Source organism: Rhamphochromis longiceps, linkage group LG18 (assembly GCF_057381845.1).
Source record: "Rhamphochromis longiceps isolate RC_006_pf linkage group LG18, R_longiceps_female_GT1.1, whole genome shotgun sequence".
NCBI classification, from domain to species: Eukaryota; Metazoa; Chordata; class Actinopteri; order Cichliformes; family Cichlidae; genus Rhamphochromis; species Rhamphochromis longiceps.
The window spans coordinates 26854232-26880760 of NC_140574.1; the positions used below are offsets into that span (position 1 = coordinate 26854232).

Genomic DNA, 26529 nt, shown 5'->3' on the forward strand with positions numbered 1-26529 from the left:
TGTTTGTTTGCTTGTTTTAATCAATTTTAAATCATGCTTTTTATTTGTTTTTGTTTCTAATGTCTCTGTAAAGCACTTTGAATCACCTTGTTGTTGAATTGTGCTATACAAATAAACTTGCCTTGCCTTGCCTTGCCTTACACTCAAGGATAGGAGTCCAGGCACATTATGAGGCTGGAGGTGAAAGCAACTGAGAGACACAGGGAAGGAGTTTCAGGGATCAAGTGAGGGTCAAGGTTGGCATGCCCAAAAGGTACTGTGTCCCTGTACTTTCACAGTAAACAGTTAATAGTCTTCAAGTTGAATCAGTATTAGCTCCATAACTTTGACACCTGAATGAAGAATCTTGGGCTCGAATCTTCGGAGACACCTGGGTCAATTTTGAAACTCCAGAATTTCTGTATTTCAACACTTGACATCTAGCAAACACTATAGTCTACCATCAGTGATATATCACATACACTAATTTTGCCTGACAGAATCACGTCCATTTTTAATTCAGTCAGCCCAGTGAATACAGTCATTCAATTGTGGATTTGACTTCTGTTAATTTCTTTTTAAAAGAATCATGAACCCCTTTCCGTCTTTACTTCTTACAAATAGTAAAGATAATCAGTCACTTTAGGAAGCTCTCTTTATAAATAATCCTCTTACTGACTTCTTGTTAATTAACCAAATTAGACTTTCGTTGGCCCTTTCTCAGCTTTTTTTCTTCTTCTTTTTTACAAACCATTTCCATGTTTTCCCCCTTGCTTTTGTCCGTTTGATATCCTTCTGTCTGCTTCTTCCTCGTGTCACTTAAATATTGATAGGTTCCTCGAGCAACAGAAAGAAACTTTAGACCTGTAACAGTGCACAGCGCTGTTGTCCTTTGGCTCGGTTCTCTCCAGTCACTTTAACTCATCACACGCCGTCTTTTCCTGTGTGGAAGTGGAGTTCTACGCTATCGAGTAACAGCACAACTGTAATAAAAACCCTCGAAGGAAGCGCTGTTTTTCCACCCTTCTCATGACTTGAACTTCACACCTCTCTGGCTGTTAGCACTTAAACTTTTAACACAGGGCTGCCACTGTGAGTTTAAAGTTTAGAAGGCGAGTCTGTGTTAAATGCTGCCTCTGGATCAGATCTGGTTCCCGTTTTCAAGCGTACAGAATAACCCACCACTTCCAAGGAAATGAGAAACCTGGCTGAATCACAACATGCAACATTATTTTATTTTTTAATAAATACTTTTAAATGCCTGCTGGGATTTTCTTTTTTAAACAGGTGAATCGAAGCAAATTGACACTTAAAAAGTTGAGCAGCCTGGTAATAGTCAAATATTCACGTGAGCTTTTTAAATTCACTTCTCAAAAGGAATTATTAATAGAACAATTTATAATAGACACTCTCGATGCCTACAAGCAGCTCTGTCTTCCGGCTGTATTACATAAAACATAATGAATTCAGAGAGCCAGAGAGCGACAGTGTGCGAGAGAACAGAAAAATAAGAAGAGGAGAGAAAAACAGATAAACAGCAGGTTAAGCCTGCTGGTACCTAGCCACTTATCACACGATGACCTGGAATCTGTACATTTAGTGCCTAAATAATTTACACAAATACACATTAAGGGCAAAACAGTCCAAAAAATACAGTACTAAAGCACCCCCTAGTGACAGGTTTTGAAATTAAAACCTTAAGTCAATCCATTTTTAGCTGCAGTTCATTTTATTAAGCTTCTATGCTGTTCAGCCCATTATCAATGTAGACTAAAAACAGTGCACATGTCAAAGTAGAACATTCGCTCTGTAAACAGCAACTCTGGTTTCAAAGTAAGTAAACAGTTTAAAAAATAGATAACACAAATAACTTTTTACATCAAGCAAATACACTGTCCATATGAAATAAATATTATGCATTACGTGGTTTATTCTATTAAATATGTTTCCAGATGATTAGTATTAAGTGTCTGCACCTTGATACTGCCTCTGCTTTCTCTGCAACTATATATCTAGCGTATTTCAGATATAGCTCAAAGATAGCAAATCAAGTAAAATTCTTTTTTTAACACTTCTGTCAAGAGCGTTGAGGTGCCATCTGATTGTTGAACGCTCCCGCATGAATCTGATGTTGCTCAACCATGCTCAAGACGCTGTCTGATAGTCCTTTAATGTCACTGTGTGTGCTGGGATGTGCAGCCAAAGCTTTCAGAAGTTCAGTCAGGCCTTCCTTCTCCAGCATGCTGCTGTAGTGTGAAGCTGGATGGATTGAGGAGAGGAGAAGCGATAAAAAGATGAAAGAGGGATAGAGCTCAAGACTATTAATAAACCAAACGGCCTATAAAATATGATCATATTTTTGCATGAATAAAACAATTGTTTCAGATCAACCCATCACGCCGATAGTGTAACCGCCCTTGGATCCCCACAGCTGTGTTTGTGTGTGTGTCTTACTGTTTTGAGTGCAGACCAGATGTATGGCCCAGACTGCCCACAGCTGCACGCCTGCGGGCTGACAAGTTTGAAGCAGAGGGCAAAAAGGATGGAACGACCTGAAACATGGACATCAAATAACCCAGTTTTTGTTTGTCCCAGATGCAATCCAGCTGAGTATGTGAGCTAAGGTGATGCAGAAAATGATTCTCAATCACATTTAGGACGTTTTCTTGTGATGTCTGAGCTTTCTGTAGCAATTGTGGTAGAATTCTAGTGGAAAGACAAGTTTTATAACACATAATTACCAGGTCATCTTTTAAGACTTCAGCTATCAAATTGTGCCCTGGCTGGAAAATTCATACAGCTACAGCAGAAGGGTTATTATCACTAAGAAAATTTAATGAATGCCAAATGGGGAAAAGTCATTTTATCTAAAACGCTGAAACAGTGGCGTTGGTATAGCTGCACCATTGAGAAAACAATGCATGAATTATATTAAAGTTGCAAAATCCAAAAGTATCAGAGATTGTCAGTAGATGCAGCTGTGCTGTCATATGAGAAGCCTATATGATATCCTTCCTGAGTAAATATACCTATAGGCATGGTTTAAAAGATCCTACATGACCTCCTTCTCAAGCTACTGTGTTCACTAAACTTGACCTCTGACCTTGAAGTCTTACCTTAATCATGAGGTCAAGGCTGCTGATATTCAAAGCTATCAGAGAACCTTTTCTCGAGTTATCATCACTGCTGCCCACCTGGTTAACCCAGTTAATGCCCCAAGTGTTTCAGGCTGAGAGGTAAAAACTGTTAAAAGGAACTGTCCATGGTGTTTAAGATCAGGCTTGTATTCCACTGATTAAACTGGTGAAAACTGTGCAAATTTTGTGTGATCTAAAGAGAATGTAACATGTGTAACCTAATTAATGGGGAAACTGTTTAAATAAAGTGTTATTCAGCATGTAGCTCATGTCTGATGTCAAACTGAGACTAGTTTTATTCTCTCTTTACATATTTCTGTTCTGTCTTTGCTATTCTCTCACCTGTAAGACACCATCTCCCTCTCAAGATGGGTCCACGTCATGATGGAATCGTGCTGCCGAGACAGAAAGGCATATTCACAAAATGTGGTAGATCTTACATGAAGAGCAGCATTCAAAACACACACACACACCAGCTGCTTCAGTACGGTGCTGCGCAACTCATTTTCCAGGGTCCAGGCATCTGGTCTGGAAGCAAGGTGCGCCAGTATCCCCCCTGCAAAGTAGCGAACCCCCACATCCACCTGAGAGTCCTGCAAGAGGCTGAGAATGTGCTCCAAAATGTCCTCCTCCATCAGATCAGCCTGCAACTCCTCCACCTCAGCAATGTTGTTCTGCAATTCAGGGAGACCAATTATAGCAGTGACTGCAAAAACATAATATAAAAGGCAAGCATAACACAGGAACTGTTTTGTGTATGATTACGGCTGCCTACAGATGACTTCATTTAAAAGTATATACACTACCCACCAGAAGGCCAAGAACTTTCTGCTGAATAGAAGGTTCAGTGTAGTAGGACTGCAAAGCAAAAGGGAACAGCATGAGAGGAAACATACACTCTTATGTTAACGTCTCTCTTTGTGACGTTCATTTTTAATCAGTGTGTCTATTGCTTTATTTTCTGGTCTCCTTTACCTCCAGAACCTCCTCGTACAGCTCCAAGCCCCGGCACTCAATGAAATTGCGCGCTGCTACTGGCATTTCATCCGTCAGGTTCCACAGAGCACTCAGGGCAAACTTCAGAGTGGAGTCGACAACTCCAACCATGGCTTTCTGCTGCACAATAGCCAGCAGCTGCTGTTAACAGAGACAACAAGAAGAGGAAATATGGCACCGTGGAAAAGCACAGAGGGGGAGAGAAAATGGGAGATTACTTTTTTTGTAGAATAAATAAATATATAGGAGAAATATTGTACACATAGCGGGAACATACTAATGTGTAGCTTTAGACATAGAGCAAAAGAGGATAACTAAGTGTGGAGAGCAAGACGAAGTGACTGAGAAGCAGAGAAAGAGCAAATTGAGGCGTAGGCGTGCATTAAGCGATGGAATGACAAGGGCATCGAGTAGAGACGTGTATGCATTAAGTAACTGTAAATGGACAGGTGAGAAAGACGGCGAGGGAAAGAGAAACACAGGGAGAGAATTAGAAATAAACCCATGCTAAGTCGGTACCCTGAGAGCCTTAATGTACCTTCATTATAAAGATATCCTTGCTGAATTGTGCCATCTCCTCTGTGGACAACTGCACATAAAAACAAATGGATGAGTGCTTCTTTTAAGGGTGTTTTATCCATTCTTCTAAATGTCAGTCTAAAACAAGAGGGTACTTTTATCCCACAAGAAAATTGTCCACATTTAACTGGACTAAATGAAAGCATAAAGCCGCTCGCTGAAATAAGTGTCAAAGGGTTAGCTCTCAACAGGTAGGATTAAAAGGTACCACCACTATTTTCCAGCAGCAGACTAATGCACAGCGAGCGAGAAAAGTCTTGACCTTGGCCACCAGAATGGAGATGACAGCCACAGCCATCCTCTGCAGGGTCGGATCCTCGTGGCTGCTCAGCCAGTTAATCACCAGCATTGCCGCTAAATACCTGAAGCACGATAGCAGCGTGGATATAAGGAACACAGTATTACAAAAATACACCAGTGATGCACAGCAAAACCTTGTGAAAAGTTCACTGCTTTGGTTTAACATCTGGAAGAACTATTTCTTTTGGCAGTTGCATTTCAGGAAAAAAAAAAAAAAAAACCCACACAACTCAGCTGGATTCCAATCTGATGGAAAAACACTACACTGCCACTCTATGCGTGCACTGATTATTTTGGCTACTGCCAGACCAATGGACTCAAAGATCATATTACGACTGACGGAAAGTAAACTAACTTGTCAAAAGGAACCTCCTGGAGGATGTAGTCACTGCAGAGGGCCAGCAGACAGTTCTTTTGCACCTGGAGAGACGGTAACACTTCATGAATTGAAGTATGGGGTATTATAGAGCAACTACAACTACAGTCAGGATTAGGTCTTAATTCTGTCAGGAATTAAGTTGGATTCTGGTGAATAGCAACTCAGCTAGAACAAAACCATTGAGTGCCACCTTTTGCTGGTATACAAATACATGATATTATGATTCTAAAATCTGATGGTGGCTTTCACAAAGGATGGGGCATGCACTGAAATCCATCCATTACCTGAAATAATGGTTTTTCAGTGCATCCATTATCTTCAATAGCTTGCACCACGCAACAGCACTTTGCTGCTGCGCAAAGCAAATGCACAGCTCAGGAGCATTTGCGGGTTCAGCATCTTTCAACTTTGACCCATGCTTGCTGGGAAGCACACATTGCCAGTGGAAAGGAGGCTATGACCTGGCAGCAGGTAGGGAAGGCAAAATGAGGAAAAGTTGATATCATAAGTCTGAAATTTTGGCGTGCACACACATACACACACTCTCACCAGAAGATTAATACAAAAACCTTTTGTGGAAAACAAGTTTCCATCCCAGTAGAGACGCCAAGTTTTTAAACTCCTAAAACACCTAATATTAGTAGTGAACCCAAAGGCGAGTAGAGTACATGCCACATCCTGAGTGAAAGCCTTTGAGGCACTGAGCATACTCCTGACCTGCTGGTGGTTGGGGAAATTCTTCATGGTGTTTAACAGTTGGGTGACAGTAGAGCTGAGCAAGCTGATGGGCATGGCCTGTGCCAAGTCCTGAGTGGTCAGGTTGAACACACACGCTGTGGCGACCAGGTGGATGTGCAAGGAGGTGGGGTGCCTCTGCATACCACTCACCACCAGCTATAGGACAACAAAATATCCATTATATTAGTGGTGCCCAACATTTTTTATCTGAAATATACTCAGAGCACTGTCACTGTCTTTTATAAAAAATAAATAAATAAAAAAAAAAGCACCAATCTATGTTCATTTGCACTTATTTTAAACTGAACGATAAACCCTTTCAGCTTATTTCTCAGCTGTAATCAGCTAATTGTTTTAACCATCATCACTATAAGTTCACAATGTCAACCATTCACTACTACTCTGAGTTCGACTCATTGTAACAACTATTCATTTCACTTGACACTTAGTGACCAATAACTTTACGTTACTTTAATCCATACTTTCACATTGCAATTTAAACTTTCAATTCATAATCTTAACTACAGTTTACCTGTTACTTTTTTCAAAACTATTTATTAATTTTTATTCATAACTTTAGCTAGCTCTAAAATTATAAATAAATAGCTAATAAGACTAGCTAACACAAGCGGCTAATCATAGCTAGCTACACACTATGCTACGAATATAACTGCTAGCCATATTTAAATACTTCATAACTTTGCATTAAGAATTTCATGTAGCCAATTGATTTTACTCAACCACATTAGCCTATAGTTTAACTGTAACACTTCACCAAACTATTATACAGATATTTACTAAAACTTTTAGCTAGCTCCTACATTCCAACTCTTTATCGCTTTGGTTTAGCAAAAAAATTAAAATAGCTTACATACATTTAGCTAATTTTTATATTAATGATATAATTTTGTACCCAATTCTTTGATTCAATTTTTGTTTTTTGTTTTTTTTAGGTCAGTGTTAGCAGTTGTGCTAATCTTGCTATACTTAAGGATCTTGCAGAAGTACTCTCTGTGGTACTGTATCTCATTTGGGAATCATTTTGTAGATCATTATTACACAAGCATGTGTTTTCGAAAAAGTAATGAAAGCAATATCCAATCCGCATGTTCTTTTGTTCAATTCTCAGCTCTATTCAACCAATTCATCTATACAGTTGGACTGTACTATTTAACATCAAAGCTGTAATTTAAACTGCCTCACCACCTCTTCTCTTCAATATCCACAATTCACAGGACATTAAAGCTGTAAATTAGGAAAGTGGTTTAAAACACCAAAGAACCAAAGATTTTTGAGAAAAAAAAGATTCTTTATATTACTTTTTTCTTTATTTCAATAAATCATGTTTTAGTACTTTGAGATATGGTGTGAATGTTTGCATTGGTCTCTGCATATGCTGTTTCTCTTGGCAAGGTCTTAGTTAAAAAAAGGAAATGCTAGTTTCAGTGACAGTACTGTTTTTTAAAAAGAAATTAATGAACAAGGGAAAAGATCTCATACAATGGAGAACAAAGGGAGATACTACAGTAAAATCTTACTTATGGTAAGTTTTTGCTTCTCCTAAACTGAACAAAATAGCCAACTGATTTTCTGTTACCACCCAATCAAACAAATCATTCCACAGGTTTACTAAAGACATGTCGGGAAGCAATGCAGACCACAACACCTTCAGCACATCTGGCTGTGGTTTGTCAGTGTCAGTGGTTAGACTGTAGAGATGGACAAGGGCCTCTCGTATGAAACACTCGCGGTCTCTGTACCTTCTGAGTGCCTCACACACCTGGTTCTCATCAGCCTCTCCTGTTACCTGGACACACATTCAGCAGCATTACAGAGAGAGGAAATGCAGTGGGAAAATTCAGAAAGAGTACAAACAGAGCCTCAAGTCAAAAATAAATGAGAAGCTTGTGCAGTAATCAGGCTTGTATTTCTACCATTGCTTTCCCTGGGTAGTAAAAGATTCTTACTTTTAGGCTTTTCTGTGTAGAAAAGAAGTCACAGGAGCTAACCCCAGTGGCTAGCAGGCCCAAAAAGACCAGTCCACTTCTGGATTCCACAAAGCTTCTGATTGCAGCTTCACTGATTCTCTTCCGACCAGAGATATCTAAAGAAACTAGTGATGGGAGGACCTGGGGACTCCCCTCCAGAAGCTGCCGCACTGTCTCATCTCCATCTCTTCCATCGCTGTCATCTACAGAGAAGTGGTCCTCTGAAAAGTCCAGATGCTTGAGAGCATGAAGCTGGCTAAAGACAAAGAGCAGCTGGGCAGGGGACATATCCAGGTGCCGCTGCCTGTGGGCAATAAGGGATCTCAGGGTGTTTTTGCACTCAAGAAGTGCAGTGAGCTTAGAGATAGCACTGCAAGAAATATCCAGCGTCTCCAGGTGAGGGAGATTGCAGATATCCTCAAGGGCAGCATCATTTAGGTCTGTGTTGGCAAGGTTTAACATTCTAAGGCCCCGCAAGGAGCTGAAGCCAACATGGATCCCACCATTTGCCTCTAAAGACTCCCAGTCCAGACGTAAACCACTGAGGGACAACCTCTGCAGGCTGGATCTGCATTCTGGGTTGGAGGCCAAGCCTGAGACAATGTCAGCCCCAGTAAGACCACCAGAGACCCAGGAGGCATCTAGTTCCAGGAGCCGGTGAGGGCAAAGAGCCAGGCGGAAAGCTTCTGCAGACAGTGGGCAGCTCTGAATGGAGGCTCGGCGCAGACGGAGTTCTTTGCAGCTTCGGAAAATCCCAACAGTTGTGTCATTCAGTATCTCTTATGGGAAGAAACAAACATAGGGATATTGTAGGAAAAAGAAGCATCGGTTAAGTCATATTTATGTTTGTGGAATATACCTTTCCTACTCTTGCAATATGACAAACTGAAACCTCTGTTTACTGCGAACTAATAAATCATTTCACCTTCAATTCTTTGGAATAATTTTTCTTTCCTTCAGTTTGCCAAACAACTGCGACCACTCAGTAGCGGTAGAAAATTGATGTTTGCAGAGCTGTTTTATTTTCTGACCTACCTTTAGCTGCCATGTGATTCAGAAGCTGGTCAGCAGTCTCCTGCGGGAAGACCGGGGCCCAGATGAGGCTCATGGAGCCGTCTGCTCGCATGCTGCACAGAGAGCTCAAGCTCTGGCACACCTGAGCCAAGCAGAGGTCACAAAGCGTCGGGGGGCCCTCCGCATCCTGCAAGAACATCACCATGTATCACAATAATCACACACACACTACAGAAGAAGTATATGCTCATATGCTCACTCGACTCAAATTAGAGGGAAAACTTTACATAATATTCCATGTGATCTGGCCAAAATACAACAGCGCAAGTTTTATTATATGTCATAATTCTGTGATGTAAATGTCATATTAAGAGGTTTCAGTTTATTCTAATTGCATTTAAGCCTACATAGACCCTCCAGTTGTCTGTGTGGTCTTCCTCAGGCCTCAGCGGATCTACAGAGACACGGATCTCTAACCTTAGTCTAATTTTATCCGCCACAGATGAGTCTCCGCTCACGAGCAAAGCCTGTTTAAATCGCCTCGACCCCACCGCTTTCTGGAGGGCAAAGTGGACAATAACAACTGTTGCTTCTACGGCTCTACACAACAGCCGAGTGCTTGTCACAGAGTCGATGTGCACGAAAATAAAACCTTGGCGACATTACATGAAAGGGAATGGGGTCAAACTCACCATGCTTGAAAGTGAGAAGTCCGTAGGAAAAATGAAAAAAGTAACAGCAACACTTCGTTCACCTGCTTTTTAAACCATGTTACTCTGATTATTTATTCATTTCCTTCCCCTTAAACGAATGACAGCTAATCAACCGCTCCTCTGTTTAGATTAAAGTCGCTACAGTTTTTCGCCAGACGTCAAACCACAAGTGTCAACTGTCAATGTCCAGCTTGTGATTGGTCAAGCCGCATGACGTCACCGAGGGCTTGGCGCAGTGTCTGTGATTGTAGGGGATTAAACGCTGTATCAATTACAAGCTTAGAGAAGTGTCTTTGGAGGTATTGCATAGATTCTAAATAGTGAGACTTGGATGGTGACTTTAAGTGTTACGATTACTGTGGACTGGGTCTTAAAAAATACAAAAAATAAATATATTTTTCCCTCTCCCTTTGATTTCATCGCATAGGTATTCTCCAACTTTCCACTAGACCAGTATTTCCCCCTTACCTTCTTTCGGTCTTGGGGCAACCCAAAGTGCCTCTCATGTTTCTTGCTGGATAGGAATATGAACATGTAAATAATATAAAATAGCTATCTATTACTTTTTGGCCTCCCACATTTACATAGCCAGAAAGCATATGCTTACACACAAACACATAAACCAGTTACTAATTCTGATAAAAAAATATGGATATTTTTGTGGAGTCTGTCAGTTCTTTTACTCCGCAGATTAAGAAATATATTCTTTTAGTTTGTCTGGGATTTTTGTTATTGTGTTTTTGTTTTTATCTGCTTTCATGCATCTTCATATCTTCATTCAGAATAAACTGGTACAATTATGGTATTTGCGAAGGTGAAACTGGGTGGTAGTAGAGTAGTTCGGCCACAAGGAGGGGCTCACAGAGAGGGGTGGATTTTATCTTTTTTACCACAATGACAGCTTAAGTCTCAAAGTTCAAAGTGAACTTTCACAGAAATTATCCACAGATACAAAGGATCAAACTCCATTATGTGCCTCCAGAATATACACTTTACATATACTTGGTTTTCAGAAATTTGAGCAGTGAGCCACTTCAGGTGGAGCATGGAAGACCAGGTGATTTGTTTAGAGTTTAAAAGAGTTTGCAGATGTTATTATGCTTGCCATGTTTTATTGTTAAAGGTTGATAATAATAATGGAATATGGGTCTTAAATTATTGATTCTGCAGGACATTTTTTCAGCTTCTGAAATGGCACGTGTTAGAAAAAGTTTGGTAACCACTGTGGAGTCTGAAGTAAAACATCATGTTAACTCAGAGAAACGGGAAAATTATGAGGAGCATTTTGCTCAAAGAGTAATGTCTGTTTTCATAATATATTTGAATAATTCTTTTTATTTTGAAAAGTAGTAAAGTCACTTTGACGTCTTCAGACTTACTGCAAAATTATTTCAAAATAATGAACAAATTTAGAATTTGTTAGTTTTATTCATTGATATGATTTTACTTGCTCAGAAATCTGGTATTACCAAGGCTAAAACAATTTATTTACAAATTAAAGATTTACATTTTTGCTTATTAAAAAAGCTTTTTCCTTTCCTTTTCAATTCAATTCAATTCAATTCAATTCAATTCAATTCAATTCAATTTTATTTATATAGCGCCAAATCACAACAAAAGTCGCCTCAAGGCGACTGAAATCAGATTTTCAGATTTCAAAAACATTTTTAAAAATAAAGATTTTTCATTCCTGTTTGCTGTAATTTTTCAGTTTCACCCACTGCAGTGAGACTCACTATGTCGATCACGCACAAACAAACATATGCCCTCACCTATGTGTGCGTCACACACGAGCACCCACACACTTCTACACAGACACATTTCTACAATATGAATCCTGTCTTGATTGCTCAGAAACAATACTGTCCTCCCACATGCTGAAGTATGCCTCCCCACACAGAGAATCCCCATGCTTCAAAGCCTGTGCTTCCTCTCCGGTCCAAAACATTTAGCTGAGGGGCGTTCTTTTTTGTTTGAAAAGCCCTGTGCATATTATCCTCATACCAAATAAGCACAGCTGCCAATAGCTCTTGGATTGCCTCTGGAGGAACACACATCCCATATAGGGAGTAAACACGAGAGAAGCACTCGCATCCAAAAAAACAGAGCTCGTATTATTATGCTAGAGCTGGATCGCCAGAATCACTCAGTCATTAGATTCGAGTTGATAGGAAACAGATTTGCGTGGAGTAAGCAGACTGTGAGAAGTAGTTAGGTGAATGAAACTGACAGATGAATATGTGAGTGAGAGGGAGAAAAGAAAAAAGTCCATCAGCTTTCAAGCCTGACTGGCATATTGCGTGTGTAGGAGACTGACTAACCCTGCAAACCAGATCTTGTTAGGATTTAAAAGATGGCAGAAAGATTGTTTTTTGCATGTGCCTTCACCAGTAACTGACTCACAGCCAAGTGCATTCATCACTTTGTGGTGAAACTTTATATTAGGAGGAGTCTTTTACCCAAACTGACATCAGAGGAGGAAGGCAGGGCCAAAGCCTCCACTCAGACTACAGGAGGAAAAAAAAATCACACCATCAGCCCTCTCGTTCTGTATATGGACCACCCTCCAGTGTCCTCTTCCAGTTGACAGTTTCTGCTGGTGCCATAGCATAGTGTGCAGGCCGTTAATCTCAATGAGAACAAAGTCAGAGGGAGACTGGGAGTGAGGAGATGGGAATGGAGAACCAGCAGAGGAGGCACGCGTGAGACACCGAGCTGGGTTCTACCTGCAGCTCTTGGACCACTGATTGATCTCACTGACACAGGTTAGACTTTTGCCTGTTTTAAGAGCTCAGAGTGGCATGTGAAGTTTCAGAAACTGATGTGACAGTATGTATATTTTTGAACTATATGCGCATTATTGAATCTGTAGATCTTTGATGAATGCAAAACACAGATCTAAATGCAATGTACTGAGTATAAACCTTCTTCTGATGGCTTTAGAAGGATCCGTGGAAGGACTGTTAATCTCCTAAAGGAAATATGTCTGATGTGAACCACTTGGCCCCATTCACCATGTTTAATGTTCATGTTTAATGTTGTCTCTTTAGCAGACAGACTTAATCAGTGGCACCGTCGGAATAACTTGTGGTCTAATCCTGAAAGAAATCTGCTGGCTCCGAGCAAAAGCCACAACAAAGTTTGAGTGGGATAAAAAGGAGGGATATGTGATTTGCAATAATATATTCTGTATGTTGGTATAACCAGTTTGATGGGACCGTAGGGACTCGTACGCTGTGTTCGCAGATATATAAAAGAAAATCCTTTAATCGAGGAGCTTACCAGCACACAGTGATGCCACTTAGAGTTAGTGGGCCATTTGGCAGAGTCCTCCTAGATCCCTTCTCCACTGGGGAAAACCAGCCACCGCAAAGTTTGACCTGTCTGGTTGCAAAGGACTATATTAATATAGATGAGGTGGCTGGATCTGGTCAGGTCTGGCTCTGACCAAGGAACGTAGAGGTGAAAATACCCTTTTAATAAGTGAAAAAAAGAGGGAGGGAAAAATGAATGCTGTGGCCGAGTTGATGAAGACCAGCAGGGTGTGAATGACAGAGAGAAACCTGGTGGTAATAACTGCAGATGAGATTCACAGCTGCGGCTGAGGAGCCTCTATGTAAACACTGTCACTCCTGTCAGACCAGAGCCTGTGAGATTCATATTGTGGCGTTGGAGACATACAGATGGGCCAATTGCTGAGCCTTAGCTATTGAAGGGAGGGATGACCGGTGACTACAGAAAGACAGGAAAAATGCACTCTCTGAGTAATAATAACTGACTGCCTGTGCCAAGGTGTTTTTGAAGCCCGACACATGGGCCACTTTCATTAAAGCGCCTTTTCCTTTCCCATCATATGGTTTGTGATCTATGCCAAATAAACAGAAGCTAGTTCCATATGTAAAAGCTAAAACAAGCCAAAGCTTTACTTCTATCAATGAGTCTTTGTGCTTCATGAGAACACAAAAAACTTTCCCTTGAGGCGAGCATGTTTTTTTCCCTGCAAGGATGATAAAAGGGTACTATTCTGCTACCGGAGCATTCTGAGCTTAGGTAATGCTCTGGGATCTGTCCCGTTTACTGTGGTCAGGGCTCTTCAATGCAACTAAACATCAAGTTAAGGCCACAGAAATGATTCAATGCCCCTGCTGTCTCTGCCTCGCGATCATTAATTTCTGCCTTCGTGGGCATCTGTAAAAATCCTCAGCAGATGTGTTTCAGAGCATCAGCGTGATGCAGTTCATATCATGCGCCTGTCAGAAGTGTCAGCTGAAGGTTCAGCTTCAACTCATCCACCAGACTGCCTTCTGGTTGGATTTGGCTTGACTGCCAAAGTCAGCCTGACGCTGGCTCGCCGTTATTGCTCCACTTCCAGAGCCAAGCCATGTTACTGAATATGAGAAGGAGGGATCTTTCACTTAGCATGCGCCCACCCCTGCTTCTTTTCGTTGCGCTGTCAAAACCAATAAGATCAAAACACCAGCTTTCTTCCCAAAAATAGACTCCAGAAAACATTACTCATAACCCAGGAATCTCCCCTCCCCCCCCCCCCCCCCCTTTTTTTTAAACGCTGCTCTTCATCAAACACGCCAATTTATTTTATTTGTCACCAAAACTCAAATGTATCTGCTTTCTAGCAGCCAGGCAGAAGTTAAAGTGAGTCAGAGAAGCCCAATGACTACCACCTGCTGCTTTCTTTGCTCATTACCGGACTAAAAATGTCTGCACCTCATGAAACACAGACTGCCACTGGATGCTTCCCTATAAGATAGCACATTCAGCATCCTCCATGACCACAGTAACGCAGTTTTCTCTCAAGTATATTTTAATTTAATTTAATTTTTTTACTTGGAGTTAAATCTTTTGTCAGATTCCTCTGTTTTATCCACATAAGCTGGTGCTGGTATGGTGAAAGACTATAGGGGAGATTTGCAGAAGGTCTGAGCCATGAGGTCTACTGAAATATTAAAAACAGATCTCAGCACTTGTTCACACCCGCCCAGACATACAAATGTGGTAAGAAAGAGAACCCACGAGGGGAATGTATTTAGAATAGGAGATTTTAAATACACAGATTCCTGCTGATGAACAAACAGCTTAGTACGTGAAAACAGGTGTATCTCAATTTTCACTTTTGTAAAAACTATTTAGTTATTGGTGCTTTTTGACTAAGTTTTGCAGCCGCAGTGGATTAAACAGATTCAAAGGAAAAAAGAGAGCCTTTGCAAAACTTTAGTTTTCTTGTAGTCTGCCTGTTAGAAAGATGATCAAATGGAAAGAGATGAGTGATAAAGATAAATATCTGAACCAACTCTAGTGGAGTCAGTTTATTTTGATGCTACCAAAGTCCTTTTAGAAGCAGGCACCCACTGATGTCCAGATCTGTGGCAGGGAATTCGCAAGGAGCTGCAGGTCATGGAAAACTCTAGAATAACACCAACCTAATTCCTTATGTATGCAATGCGTTTCTCTTTCCTTTTCATAGATCTGTATGTTTTTTTGATAATGCATAGAGGAAACACCATGGGACCTGGAATGTGGACCGTATTTATTCTGCTTGGTCTGTCCCTCTGGAGCAACAGTCAAGCCTTTACCAAGAACCCCATCCTCTCCCGGATGAGAAGGGCCCCAGAGGCCAATGGAGAAAACAAAAAGTGCTCTTACACCTTCCTGGTCCCCGAGCAGAAGATCACAGGCCCCATCTGTGCCACCCGTGGTTATTCAACCGACAAGGATCGAGTGACACGCCTGGATGTGGCCTCGGTGCGCGACCTGCTGTCTAAGCAGCGTCGGGAGATGGAAACTTTGAAGCTGGTGGTGGACGTCGATGGCAACTTGGTGAATGAGATGAAGCTGTTGAGGAAAGAGAGCAGAAACATGAACTCCCGAGTGACCCAGCTCTACATGCAGCTGCTTCATGAGATCATCAGGAAGAGGGACAACTCGCTGGAGCTGGCTCAGCTGGAGACACGCATCCTCAACGCCACCACCGAGTCGCTGCGCCTGGCATCCCGCTACAGGGAACTGGAGGCCAAATATGCAGCCCTGTCAGCAATAGTGAATAACCAGTCAGTGGTTATAGGAGCACTGGAAGAGCGCTGTATGCAGGTGTATAGTCGTAGGCATGAGCATCCACCTCTTGGACCTCCACTGGTGCAGGTGGTGCCTGAGAACATTCCAGTCAATGTGCCACGTTTCACCAACGAAATCCAGAGGTTTGCACGGGAACGAGGCTCTCGTTCCGGTCCGTCACCCACAAGCGGTACCCTGGAAGCCCAGAAACCTCCACAGAGAAACTTCAGCGCAGAAGGTTAGAGAGTTACTCATCCATCCACAAATCCATTCATTTAATCCCTGCTTCAGTCCCAAATATCCAACAAAGTCATGGTAAAATGTAGAGCAGCAAAATAATAATCCAAAATTTTGAACACAGCTGCAGGTGGGCCAGTGTCCCAACTTCTAAAGGTTAAAGATTTTGTAAATTCAGCTCGCACCTCAACAGAAGGAACACAAACCAGGATGGAAATAAAAATGCGCTAATGTCTGAATAGAGGCATGCAACCTAAAGTAGAACAAAGAAAGTCCTAAGCAGTGAGATTTTGCTCATCAACAGATCTCCCTCAGATAGTTCAATTACCTTCACCCAAGAATAATAGAGTGTGTTGAACTTCAGTGCAGCTGTGTGCAAAAGATCCTTCATAAAACTGCAACTGCATGTGAAGTGCAGACAAAACTCAGGCTGGCATTACAGGCGCCGTCCAAACCACAAAGTAGAGGTAATTCTGTTATATAAGTGAATGGACTATACCTTTACCTTATTATCATAATGTGAGCGACTTCCTCATCCTTTCTGTAAACTCACTTCTACACCTGCCAACAATGAAAAAATTTACAATGTTAAATTAGCTTGCGAAAGGGCAGACATTATTAAAGAAAGGTTAATAAGATATCTACTTTTTTATTACTTCAAATGAGGGAAAGTTATTTCTTATTAAAGTGACTTAATAGGCCAATTTTCTTCTACTGCTCTGTATTTAACTTTGCAGACCTACAATACATGTGTTTTATATTACTCTGTGTGCTTGTGTGACTTTTTTTTCGTGTTTACTGTTTTTTCCCGCATATTTCATTTTCTGTCAGACATTTCGTTCCTTGTAATGTAAACTCGTTGTCTCAGTGCTCTAATTTAATCTGCCCTATGAAACCCAATTGCGGTCGGATGATAGGTTTGGTCAAAATTGACCTTTTGTTCTCTAGAGAAGTGTGCTTTGTGAAAATGTAACATTTGAAACCACTTACCTACAAAACAGGATAAAAAAAGAAAGAAGCCTGCAATGTTACCCAGTGATTTGTGAAGTCTTTTTAAAGCCTCAAGCTGAGCATTTACACTTTGCAATCTTGTCAATATCAAACAGGGCCATACTTACAAAATTAGCATCATGTTGTATTCAGTATTCATAAACTCAACAGAACAGTTTTTACTGATAGCACGGATTAAGGTAGTGCTACTTTTGGTCTATATAAAAAGTAGTCCACGCTAACTACATCTTAGCTAGGTTAGGCTAACTTGAGGATAGTTTGTTAATCTAAGCTGAAGCATATTTGATTTCTTTTGGGTTTTGTTTTGTTTATTACTAATTTTGTGCATTGAAAAAAAGAACTGAATGCTCTAAAGTCCAATTCAGTTTCTTATGTAGCATAAATAAGTTACTGGCTGAATCTAATAGTAAACAGTACTGGTAAAAGCTAACTAGCCTAGCATCCGTTTCCTTAACAATTCAAAAAGCCTAACAAACCTCACCTTCAGATTTTTGTCTCAGGTCTTTGATTTTTATAAGCATATACAAATGTATTTTTAGTAAATCTGATTATTTTTTCCTACAAAAATGTAGAATGTTTGTTCAGCTCTCTACTTTCTTGATAGAGCTAGATTTTTTAGTTCTCTCTTACTTTTATCAACTGTATCTTCTCTTATTCTCTTTTCCCTCAGGCCCATTCAGAGACTGTCTTGCAGCACAGGAGGCTGGCTACAGCACTAGTGGCATGTACCTAATCAGACCAGATGAAGCTGAGAGGCCAGTGCAGGCCTGGTGTGAACAGGACATAGACAACGGCGGCTGGACTGTCATCCAGAGCAGAAGGGATGGTTCAGTTAACTTCTTCAGGAACTGGGAAAACTACAAGGTGATGACAATTGCACTTCCTCTGCCCCATCTCTTTCCCCCTCTTTTCTTCTTTTAAAAGTGCTGTCAAATAAATACTTGGCCTATCCAGAGATAACAATGTGCTGTTATACGTTCCATCTAGAGGAACCACTGGGGTGTTTGAAACAATTCCCTGAGCCTGAATCTTCATGTATTCACTTACTGTAAGATATGTCAGCAGCACCATTTGTTGGAGATCCTTTTTTATTTTCCCATTATGAAACATTAGCTGTCCCACTAGGAAGGTATGTTCCACAGCTCAGCTGGAGCCAAATTCTTTCCAAACTGCTTCTACTACAGCACCTTCCTGGGTGGATGGTTAGTACTACACCACATCAAAGCACAGTGAGACTGAGATTGAGTACATCATTGCTGGCAGCCTCTGCAATCCGGAGTTCCATTCAACCAGGTCAAGGCTGGAGTCTAAATTGCAATTTCCAACACTGATTTACCTCTGTACTCTCCCACAAAGCCACACACACATACACACACCACAGAGGAGGCCTCAAACTCAAAGCCTACATCATTCATCATTTGCTGGCTCCCCGAACTAATCCGCAATCACAAACCTCAACCTCTTTTACCAAGTGAAGTGTTCTGGCGGCATGTAGCCAGACATAGATGGCTGGTGGTTTTTCAACACAAGTGGCCAGGCCAGTTTCACTATTAGCAATTGTTGTGATATTTTGATACCATGGTAGCATTTACAGGATATTGTTTTATTGTGATATTATACAGAAAAGAGTTACTCAATAAGGCCCATCTACTAGTTGTTTTTCTCTTTCTCTCTGACCCAAGAATTAATGTGTAAGACTCACAGGCTGGTACCCCAAGGTCGAAAACACCACAGAGACGAGACCACTTCCTTACTCCCATCCTCCCTTCTTTATCTCTTAGAAAAAGGCTCGTTAAAGGCCAGGTGGTTTGTTTCAGAATTCACTAATGAAAGAACTCTGTATTCTGTGTATTTTGCTGGGATGATTATAAATTGTAGCTGAACTGATAAACTACACACAGGATACTTCTTTGCTCACAAGGCAGGAAGACGTTTCCTTATTTGGTCTGTACCGGTTTGAACTGAGAACTTGCTGACACACGAACCTTTTTTTCCTCTATATAAGCTGTTATGTACTAAATAAACCTTTGAGTCGATTGGGAAGACAACCTGAAGCAGTCTGTGTTTCCTTGTTCTCCCAAGCTGCTCCCGACGTCGTAACTAACCCAGCTGAATGGCATACCTGAGTGTTACTTTAAATAATTAGGAATCTTAGAAGGAAAGGACAGAACTCTGCTTATCGCTCGTGCCTTGGAGGGAAAACCGGGATGGACATTTTTTCCTTCAGCAATGATCCAAGAGATCGTTGCTGTGGGGTAGGAGCAATCAGAATCAGAATCAGAATACTTTATTGATCCCTGGGGGAAATTATTTTTTGTTACAGTGCTCCATTTTAAACCAACATTAAGACAAGACAGACAATACGCTAACTAAGAATAGTACAATATATACATATATATACATACATACATACATAAGTCACTTATAAATAAATAGTTGGAAAAGAAACATGTGTAGCTGTAGCAGCAAACAGTGTGTTAAGTGGATGCGTTGTACAGGGAGATGGCCACAGGCAGGAATGATTTCCTGTGTCGTTCAGTGGTGCTTTTCAGTAATCTCAGTCTCTCACTGAACGAGCTCCTGTGACTGACCAACATGTCATGGAGTGGGTGGGAGGTGTTATCCAACATTATCTTTATCTTGGACAGCATCCGCCTCTCCGACACCACCTTGAGGGAGTCCAGCTCCATCCCCACAACATTGCTGGCCTTACGGATCAGTTTATTAAGTCTGTTGGCATCTGCGACCCTCAGCCTGCAATGAAGGAGAATTTTGAAGACAGATGGCTTTTCCAGCATAAACTCTACAGCATGTCTTCCTCAGGAATTTCAAATGCAGGATGGTATCCGTATATCTCAATGTATTTTTTTTTTCCTTTTTAATTTTCACTTTTCTGCAGAATCATGTCATGAGAAAGACCTTTCTTATTTGTTCCCCTGACAGTCACTCATCATCGCCCACAACTCCTTTTTATTTTCCTAAATAATCCTCATGTTTCTAAACTCCACGGGTAACCGCAGAACATACAGTGTACATTGTTTTCTGTGATCTTTTTTGTAACTTTCCTTTTAATCTTCCTTTGACTCAGAGCGGCTTTGGCAACATAGACGGAGAGTACTGGCTCGGCCTAGAAGGCATCTACGGCCTCGGAAGGCAGGGGGACTACAAGCTGCTAGTGGAGCTGGAGGACTGGATGGGCAAGAAGGTTTACGCTCAGTACAGCAGCTTCCACTTGGAGCCAGAGAGCGAAGGCTACCGCCTGAGGCTGGGCACCTACCAGGGCAATGCTGGGGATTCTCTGAGCAGCCACAACGGCAAACAGTTCACTACTCTGGATCGAGACAAAGATGCTTTCTCAGGTAAACAATACTGTGAGATTGTCACACATAGTCTTCTCTGAAGTGTTGAAATATACATTTTCTCTTTGAATAATTGAGACCATTAAATTATTGGAATCTGCAGTCTAAGTGGTCCTTCTTGATTGGTCAAAACATATCAGAATCGACTAACAGATTCAAAAGGGAACATACTGTGACACGAGGCCAAGTTTGTTCATATCAGTGGTATATGTAAAAGATGGGATGGGTCTAAAAAACTGTACTTTACACTTGCAGTCTTTCTAATTGGGTGCAGTGCAGCTGATTACAAGTTTACAAAGTTACCTCAGTAAACATTTTCACCTAATTTAATTTATAGTCTCAATACTTTGTTTCAAAATATATCACAGCAAGATGCTCATTTCATAAATATGGTTATAATTACTGTAAAATAGACTAGAAAGCAATGTATGATTTAAGGCATGGCTGCTGTATGAGCACGTGGTGTCCTCCATTTGTCGCTTTCAGAAAAGCTTTACTATCACAGTCAATTTTTCTCACTTGATAGAAAAAATAAAGACTGGGTTCCATCGCTAGAAATACTTTTTCTGTCCATCATTATTGGCAGACGTAAAAGATAACAAAATACAATACAATGTTATGTTATATGTGTATACACAACACAGAATGCTAATCTCAAGATAACAAAAGGACAAAAACAGAACAAAAAGGGAAAAAAACTTATAGTTTTTTTTAAAATTATAGTAATGTTTTCTAGGGCAGTGCCAATTACCTCACTGAGAAGAATAACCAATATGATAACCAATTCTTCTGTTTCCCATTCGCAGGTAATTGTGCCCATTTCCATAAAGGAGGCTGGTGGTACAACGGATGTGGCCAAACCAATCTCAACGGTGTCTGGTACAACGGAGGTGTCTACCGTAGCAAATACCAAGATGGTATCTTCTGGGCCGACTATGGCGGAGGTTTCTACTCAATGAAGTCTGTCCGCATGATGATCAGGCCCATAGATTGAGAAGAATGCATAAGCCAGGCTGGTCAAGGGGCAGCTATGTAGGCCACGGCAAACTTGACTCCATCTACATTGAGCCCAGCTTGAAGATGGAGTTTACCAATCGTCAGACAGTGACCTGAACTCTCTGCTATAAAAGACACAGATTCTGCTTGTTCTCCTTTTGATATCATAGCTGACTCAAACATAGATGGATTTACCATATTCCTATATGACTGCTCATAGGAAGCCATACTGCTCCTTTAACCACCTAATGTGTATGACCGAGAAGGTGAATTAAGAGTATATGCCTACGTTTTTCACTAAAATAATGGTAGCTGTCTCTCTGATTAAGAAACCACAATGTTTTCTTATTAGTATATAACTTCATGGGGCAGAGAAGCCACATCATAAAGGAACTTCAGCAGCTGTGATTTCATTCCCACGGTTAGCATCGCAGGCTCTTAATGCAGCTCGTCCTACCTCGCCAACATAAACGTCTGGAGGAAACACACGTATACGGCATTTAACTTCCTATAGTTGCTGGTAGCTGGAAAAGATATTTTGTTACTACGTTATAGATTTATCTGGGCTCTGTATTCACTTCCAGATGTGAAAGAGCAACACATTAATGAGTTGGAGTTTATACATTTGATTACATGGAAAGAGTGGCGATTTTATTTTTAATCCCTACACTTAAAATGACCTGTATACTGCATGTTAAAGTACTTTGAGTGCAGAAGACCAGAAAGGATAATTTATGTGTATAATTAAGTTATCATTACAGTGAAAGGGGCCAGGTGTCCTGAGGGAAATAGTAAATGATCCTGAAGAAAATAGGACTAATTTCCTGCACTGTACGTGACAATCATTCTCCAAGTGTGCTTACACGTATGGAAATTTGTTTTATATGTTTTTCTCATTTGGCTGTTGATTAAACTTGAGTATGACTCTGTGAAATACAATCATTGTTGGGAGGGGGAATAAAAAAGATGGATTTCCGTTTTGTTTTGAGTGGTTTTCGAGCATGAAGAATATGCCAGCCGAGCGTGTTGAAAGTTATAGGCATGGGGACAGACAACGAGAAACACATTTCTGAAAGCCAGACGGAGATGGAGAGAGAAATAGAGGGAAGGAAGGGGAGGAGGAGATGAACTGGGATGGAATGGGTCCAAATTTCCAAGTTATTTTTTCCAGCCACCCAACCAGCCCCCTACCCGCACGACCTTTTTTTTTTTTCAAACACAGAGAAATGTACATTCTTTCCACACAAAAGTGCTTGAACTGTATGTTTTTGTAATTAAAAAAAAATCTCTCCTCAACAAAGACACCAGTCCCTCCACCCTGTAATCACTGGTAAAGATGGAGAGCAGCATCCTTTTAAGGAAAACCATCCCAGAGGAGGGGGTTGCAGGGATGTAAAATGATGGGGATGCATTTGAAGAAATAGCCAGTTGTTGTATCCACAACAACACATTAAAGCCGAGCAGCCTGTAGTCTCGGATCTGAAAATAGGCTCACATGTTGTGCTCACCCACCACAATGGCCTTCACACCCATGTCTTTAAAAACTTTTATAAAGCATGAAATATGAACCAGGAACACGGGTCAAACCCAGCTGGACATGGAAACATGTTTATGGACATGTAAAAAAGCAGCCGCTAATAAAAAAAAAATGGCATTACAATCTTAAAATTAAACAGCAATAAAAGCCGATGAGTCACGATGCTTGGCAGAACAATATTACACAACCAACAGTCACTAAATGGGAACATTTAGGGTTCACTTCAGGGGACATTCTTGTTCAAGTGGTTTCAAAAGAGCTCTTTCCATAGGCTGGTTTATCTGTTCACCAACTCAATAGGTTTACTTGACTTATTAATTATTCGTCCTGTTCTGTCTTGCTGGTTAAAAGTTGTTTTCCACGGCTGATTCAAACGAGTGCTATGACACTTAATAGAAGAAGGATATGCAAAATCCAAAAGTTCCAGCGAATTCCTGGACCAGTTTGCAACACTTTGAATTTGACACTAATAAGAGTTGTCTTAAATCTTTCTGGCCCTGTCGGCTTTGTGTTGATGAGCCAGACCATCACACTCTTCAAGTGGTGTCCGTGGATGACTGGTTTCAAGCAAAGTCATCAACGCCAGGCGCACAACTTTGATCACATGGAACACATGAATCCTTTTTCTTTCTTTTTCAACCATTGTGTTCTCCCTTTGACAGTCCAAAAGAGTGCTCTTAATGCCTTTATGTCTATAAATCTGTCTCATTATAACCGTCAAAACCTCTGTTTCCTGAGAGTTTGCCTGCATGCATGTCGATGTTAGTTTAGAAGACTGAATTTAATTACATCAGAATATCTTGCAAACAGTAAAATTGAGATTAACGGTACAACTCTCATGTGTCTCTAATAAATCTGAAACTTCGGCCACCTGGCGTTTAGCTTACTTTGCCATAAAACTGGAAAACACTTCCAGTCAGGATCAAGAGTTATAAAAGCAAAGCAAGTGGATCCAAAGCTTACAGATTAATGTGATATACCCCCTTTTTTTACTTCTAAAATGAGAAGTTGAGTAGTTCTGGAAACTACCCCCATAACACTGATTCCACGCCGCTGAAAAGATGAGAAAAAAAAGTGCAAAGCTATTAAAGCTGATTTTAGTTTTATTGTTTGAGGATTCTTCTGATTTTAAGAGAATTTGTCTTCTGTATAACCGTTTCTGTGCTCAAGTAAGCTAAGAGCTAGCAAAAAAGCAAATAAACGTGAAAATTAGAGGCCAAGGGCTTTAATCTGTCACAGGTCTGAAAATATATAAATGCTTATTAAATCCTTCATTTAAACATTTAGTCTCATTGAGATTGAGATCTATTTTTCAAGACAGACCTGTGAACAAAATAAAACACATACAAAAAGTTAGACAAACAGGTACATGTACACAATTTAAAAAAATGCACAAGAGTAGCTTCATAACATTTTGGTAGTTTGTTCCGTTTGTAGGTGGAGAAATATTTCAATCCAGTTTTTCCAATTTCAGTGTGAACAACAGGTACAGCTAATGTTTAAAATGTCCCACGGCCTGACATTGTAAGAGCTCCGTTTAAATTCAGTCAAGGAGATAAGCAGGCAATCTTTGCAGCAAAGAGCCTTGTAAATAAATATCATACAATGCTGCTGTCTTCGATTTACTGTACATTATCACATTTTGTTCTCTCATATAAGATACGATGGTGACCAAGAAAACAATCACCTGTAATGAATCGTAATTTACGGTAGTACACAGAATCAAGAGGCTTCAACTTGAATAGAGAAGCAACATCACCATAATCAAGCGTAGACAAAATTGGCAGATTGCACAATGATCTTACTAATCATGAATGAGAAACAAGATTTGTTTCTATGTAGAAATCCAATCTATTCCTTTAATTTTCTTAAAAGGTGCTCCGCATAAATAAAATAAAACATGCAGAAATGTGACCTACTGACATATACAAAGCATTTTTAACAAAGTATAGGCCTACTGCTTGCTGACAAGGTTGAAAGCAGGTTTAGATACCTTTCTAGAGCATGGTTGTTCTCTAAAACACTTTTTTGTGCTTTAATGCAAAATCTAGACGTCCTGTCCATCCCTGTCCTCCACTGCTACCCCCTGAGAAGCTTTACTGGATTAATTTCAATACAGATTTTCCCAGCTTGACCAAGGAAAAGGACGCTGATTATAACGGACCACCTTCCTGTTATAAATGTGCCTCTAAACCCTCAGTGAGAACAGACCCCACAAATCAGCCAGTGTGGGTTGATCCAAGTGTAGCCTTCCAATAACTTGTGCCGGTGACACACTGAACCCTCACAATTTTAAACAGCCTCACAGGGACATGGAAATGCCTGATTAACCCACAAAAACCAAACCCCTGCAAAGCCTCATGCTGGAACTGTGAAGGTGACATCCTTGGCTCCAGTGAAAGGACCACACTCAGGTCTGCACCAACTCAAAATACCTTGCCAGCAGACTGGGGATAGGCAAACGCTGCTACGGTGTGGTCCTCTGAAAACCACTGCACGTTTCAGAGGTAAAAGCCCTCCTTGTCACTAAGTGAAGGTTCACTGTCTACAGATTTCAGGCTTGGAAGATCCCTGACAGTTCGCTGCTGTTTGCTATAAAACATCTGCTGTTGGGGGAATGTCCGTGAGAGTGACTCATTAGCTCTCAGAAGCTCACTTAGTGTCAGCAGCAAATCAGCAGACAGGATGTGGAGCTGTTTTCTTTGAAAATAAGCTCCATGATGAATTTTTTGCTCTAACTGGGACGGTTAAACAAATCCGTAACTAAGTTTGTTGCTAAGTGACCTTTTGATTTAGGGCTCAACAGACACTTGTTTAAGATGGATCATCGTTTGGAGAAATCTGGGAACGCTCACTTTGCTGTGGACAGCTACAGTTTCCAGTCTGTCCTAAAATTTCCAGAAGAGTGATAGTGTGCTTAGCTTTGAAGCAAACAAGCAGAGGCTGAGATTGTGAAAATGATCTTTATCTTGCTGAGGGGTTTTTCTCCAAACTAAGCAGCAAATGCAACCCAGAGATAACAAACAAAAGGACATGTGAACCATAGAACATTTGCTCCTTGAGTTTCAGCTGCTTATTAACTGACATTTAGTCTGTTAAATGCATCTAATAGCAATGAAAAATTCAGATGGTTTTCATCGTTCTTGCGTTTGGCATGGCAGGCTTGTTTATTCTGCTAAAGCCGCGAAAGCCTAAGATGATCAAATGCACATCCTTTGTAAAGAAGTATGACCTCTGAACACTGCAGGTTAGTCACGTAACTGAGGACCCGCTAATAGCCTACAGTATGTCTGTATATGTTCAGTGATTGCACTCATTTTGATGAATGACATGAGTCAGATGGCCTGGTTAAGGCTTTAGAACCTCCTGGGTATGTGGGGGCAGGGGCAAGGAGGACCATCTATTTGATGACTCAGCTGTTTTTACGCCAAAGTTAAAAGAGTGAAAAACAAAAAGGGCCTCCTGGCCTAAATCTGCTCTGGAGGAATATTATCTGT

General features: G+C 40.8%; 2 protein-coding genes across 3 annotated transcripts; one reads left to right on the forward strand and one right to left on the reverse strand.

The window, feature by feature from the left end:
* Positions 1-1248: 1248 nt before the first annotated feature.
* On the reverse strand, positions 1249-9974 carry LOC146648510 (protein zyg-11 homolog). Its single transcript, XM_085390295.1, has 14 exons — positions 9803-9974; positions 9132-9297; positions 8076-8875; positions 7775-7915; positions 6088-6264; positions 5347-5411; positions 4954-5053; positions 4651-4701; positions 4092-4253; positions 3927-3974; positions 3590-3790; positions 3459-3511; positions 2434-2531; positions 1249-2238 (listed from the first exon to the last, which is right to left on the reverse strand). The coding sequence occupies exons 1-14, from the start codon at positions 9803-9805 to the stop codon at positions 2057-2059; spliced, it is 2247 nt and encodes a 748-aa protein (XP_085246421.1). The 5' UTR covers positions 9806-9974; the 3' UTR covers positions 1249-2056.
* A 2400-nt stretch (positions 9975-12374) lies between these two features.
* Positions 12375-22445, forward strand: LOC146648511 (angiopoietin-related protein 1-like). Of its 2 annotated transcripts, none has more exons than XM_085390298.1 (5): positions 12375-12588; positions 15306-16130; positions 17811-18004; positions 20229-20499; positions 21306-22445. In XM_085390298.1, the coding sequence occupies exons 2-5, from the start codon at positions 15326-15328 to the stop codon at positions 21491-21493; spliced, it is 1458 nt and encodes a 485-aa protein (XP_085246424.1). In that variant the 5' UTR covers positions 12375-12588; positions 15306-15325; the 3' UTR covers positions 21494-22445. The 2 variants fall into 2 exon arrangements, with proteins under 2 accessions (XP_085246424.1, XP_085246425.1); XM_085390299.1 differs by having other exon boundaries at positions 15334-16130.
* Positions 22446-26529: the final 4084 nt, after the last annotated feature.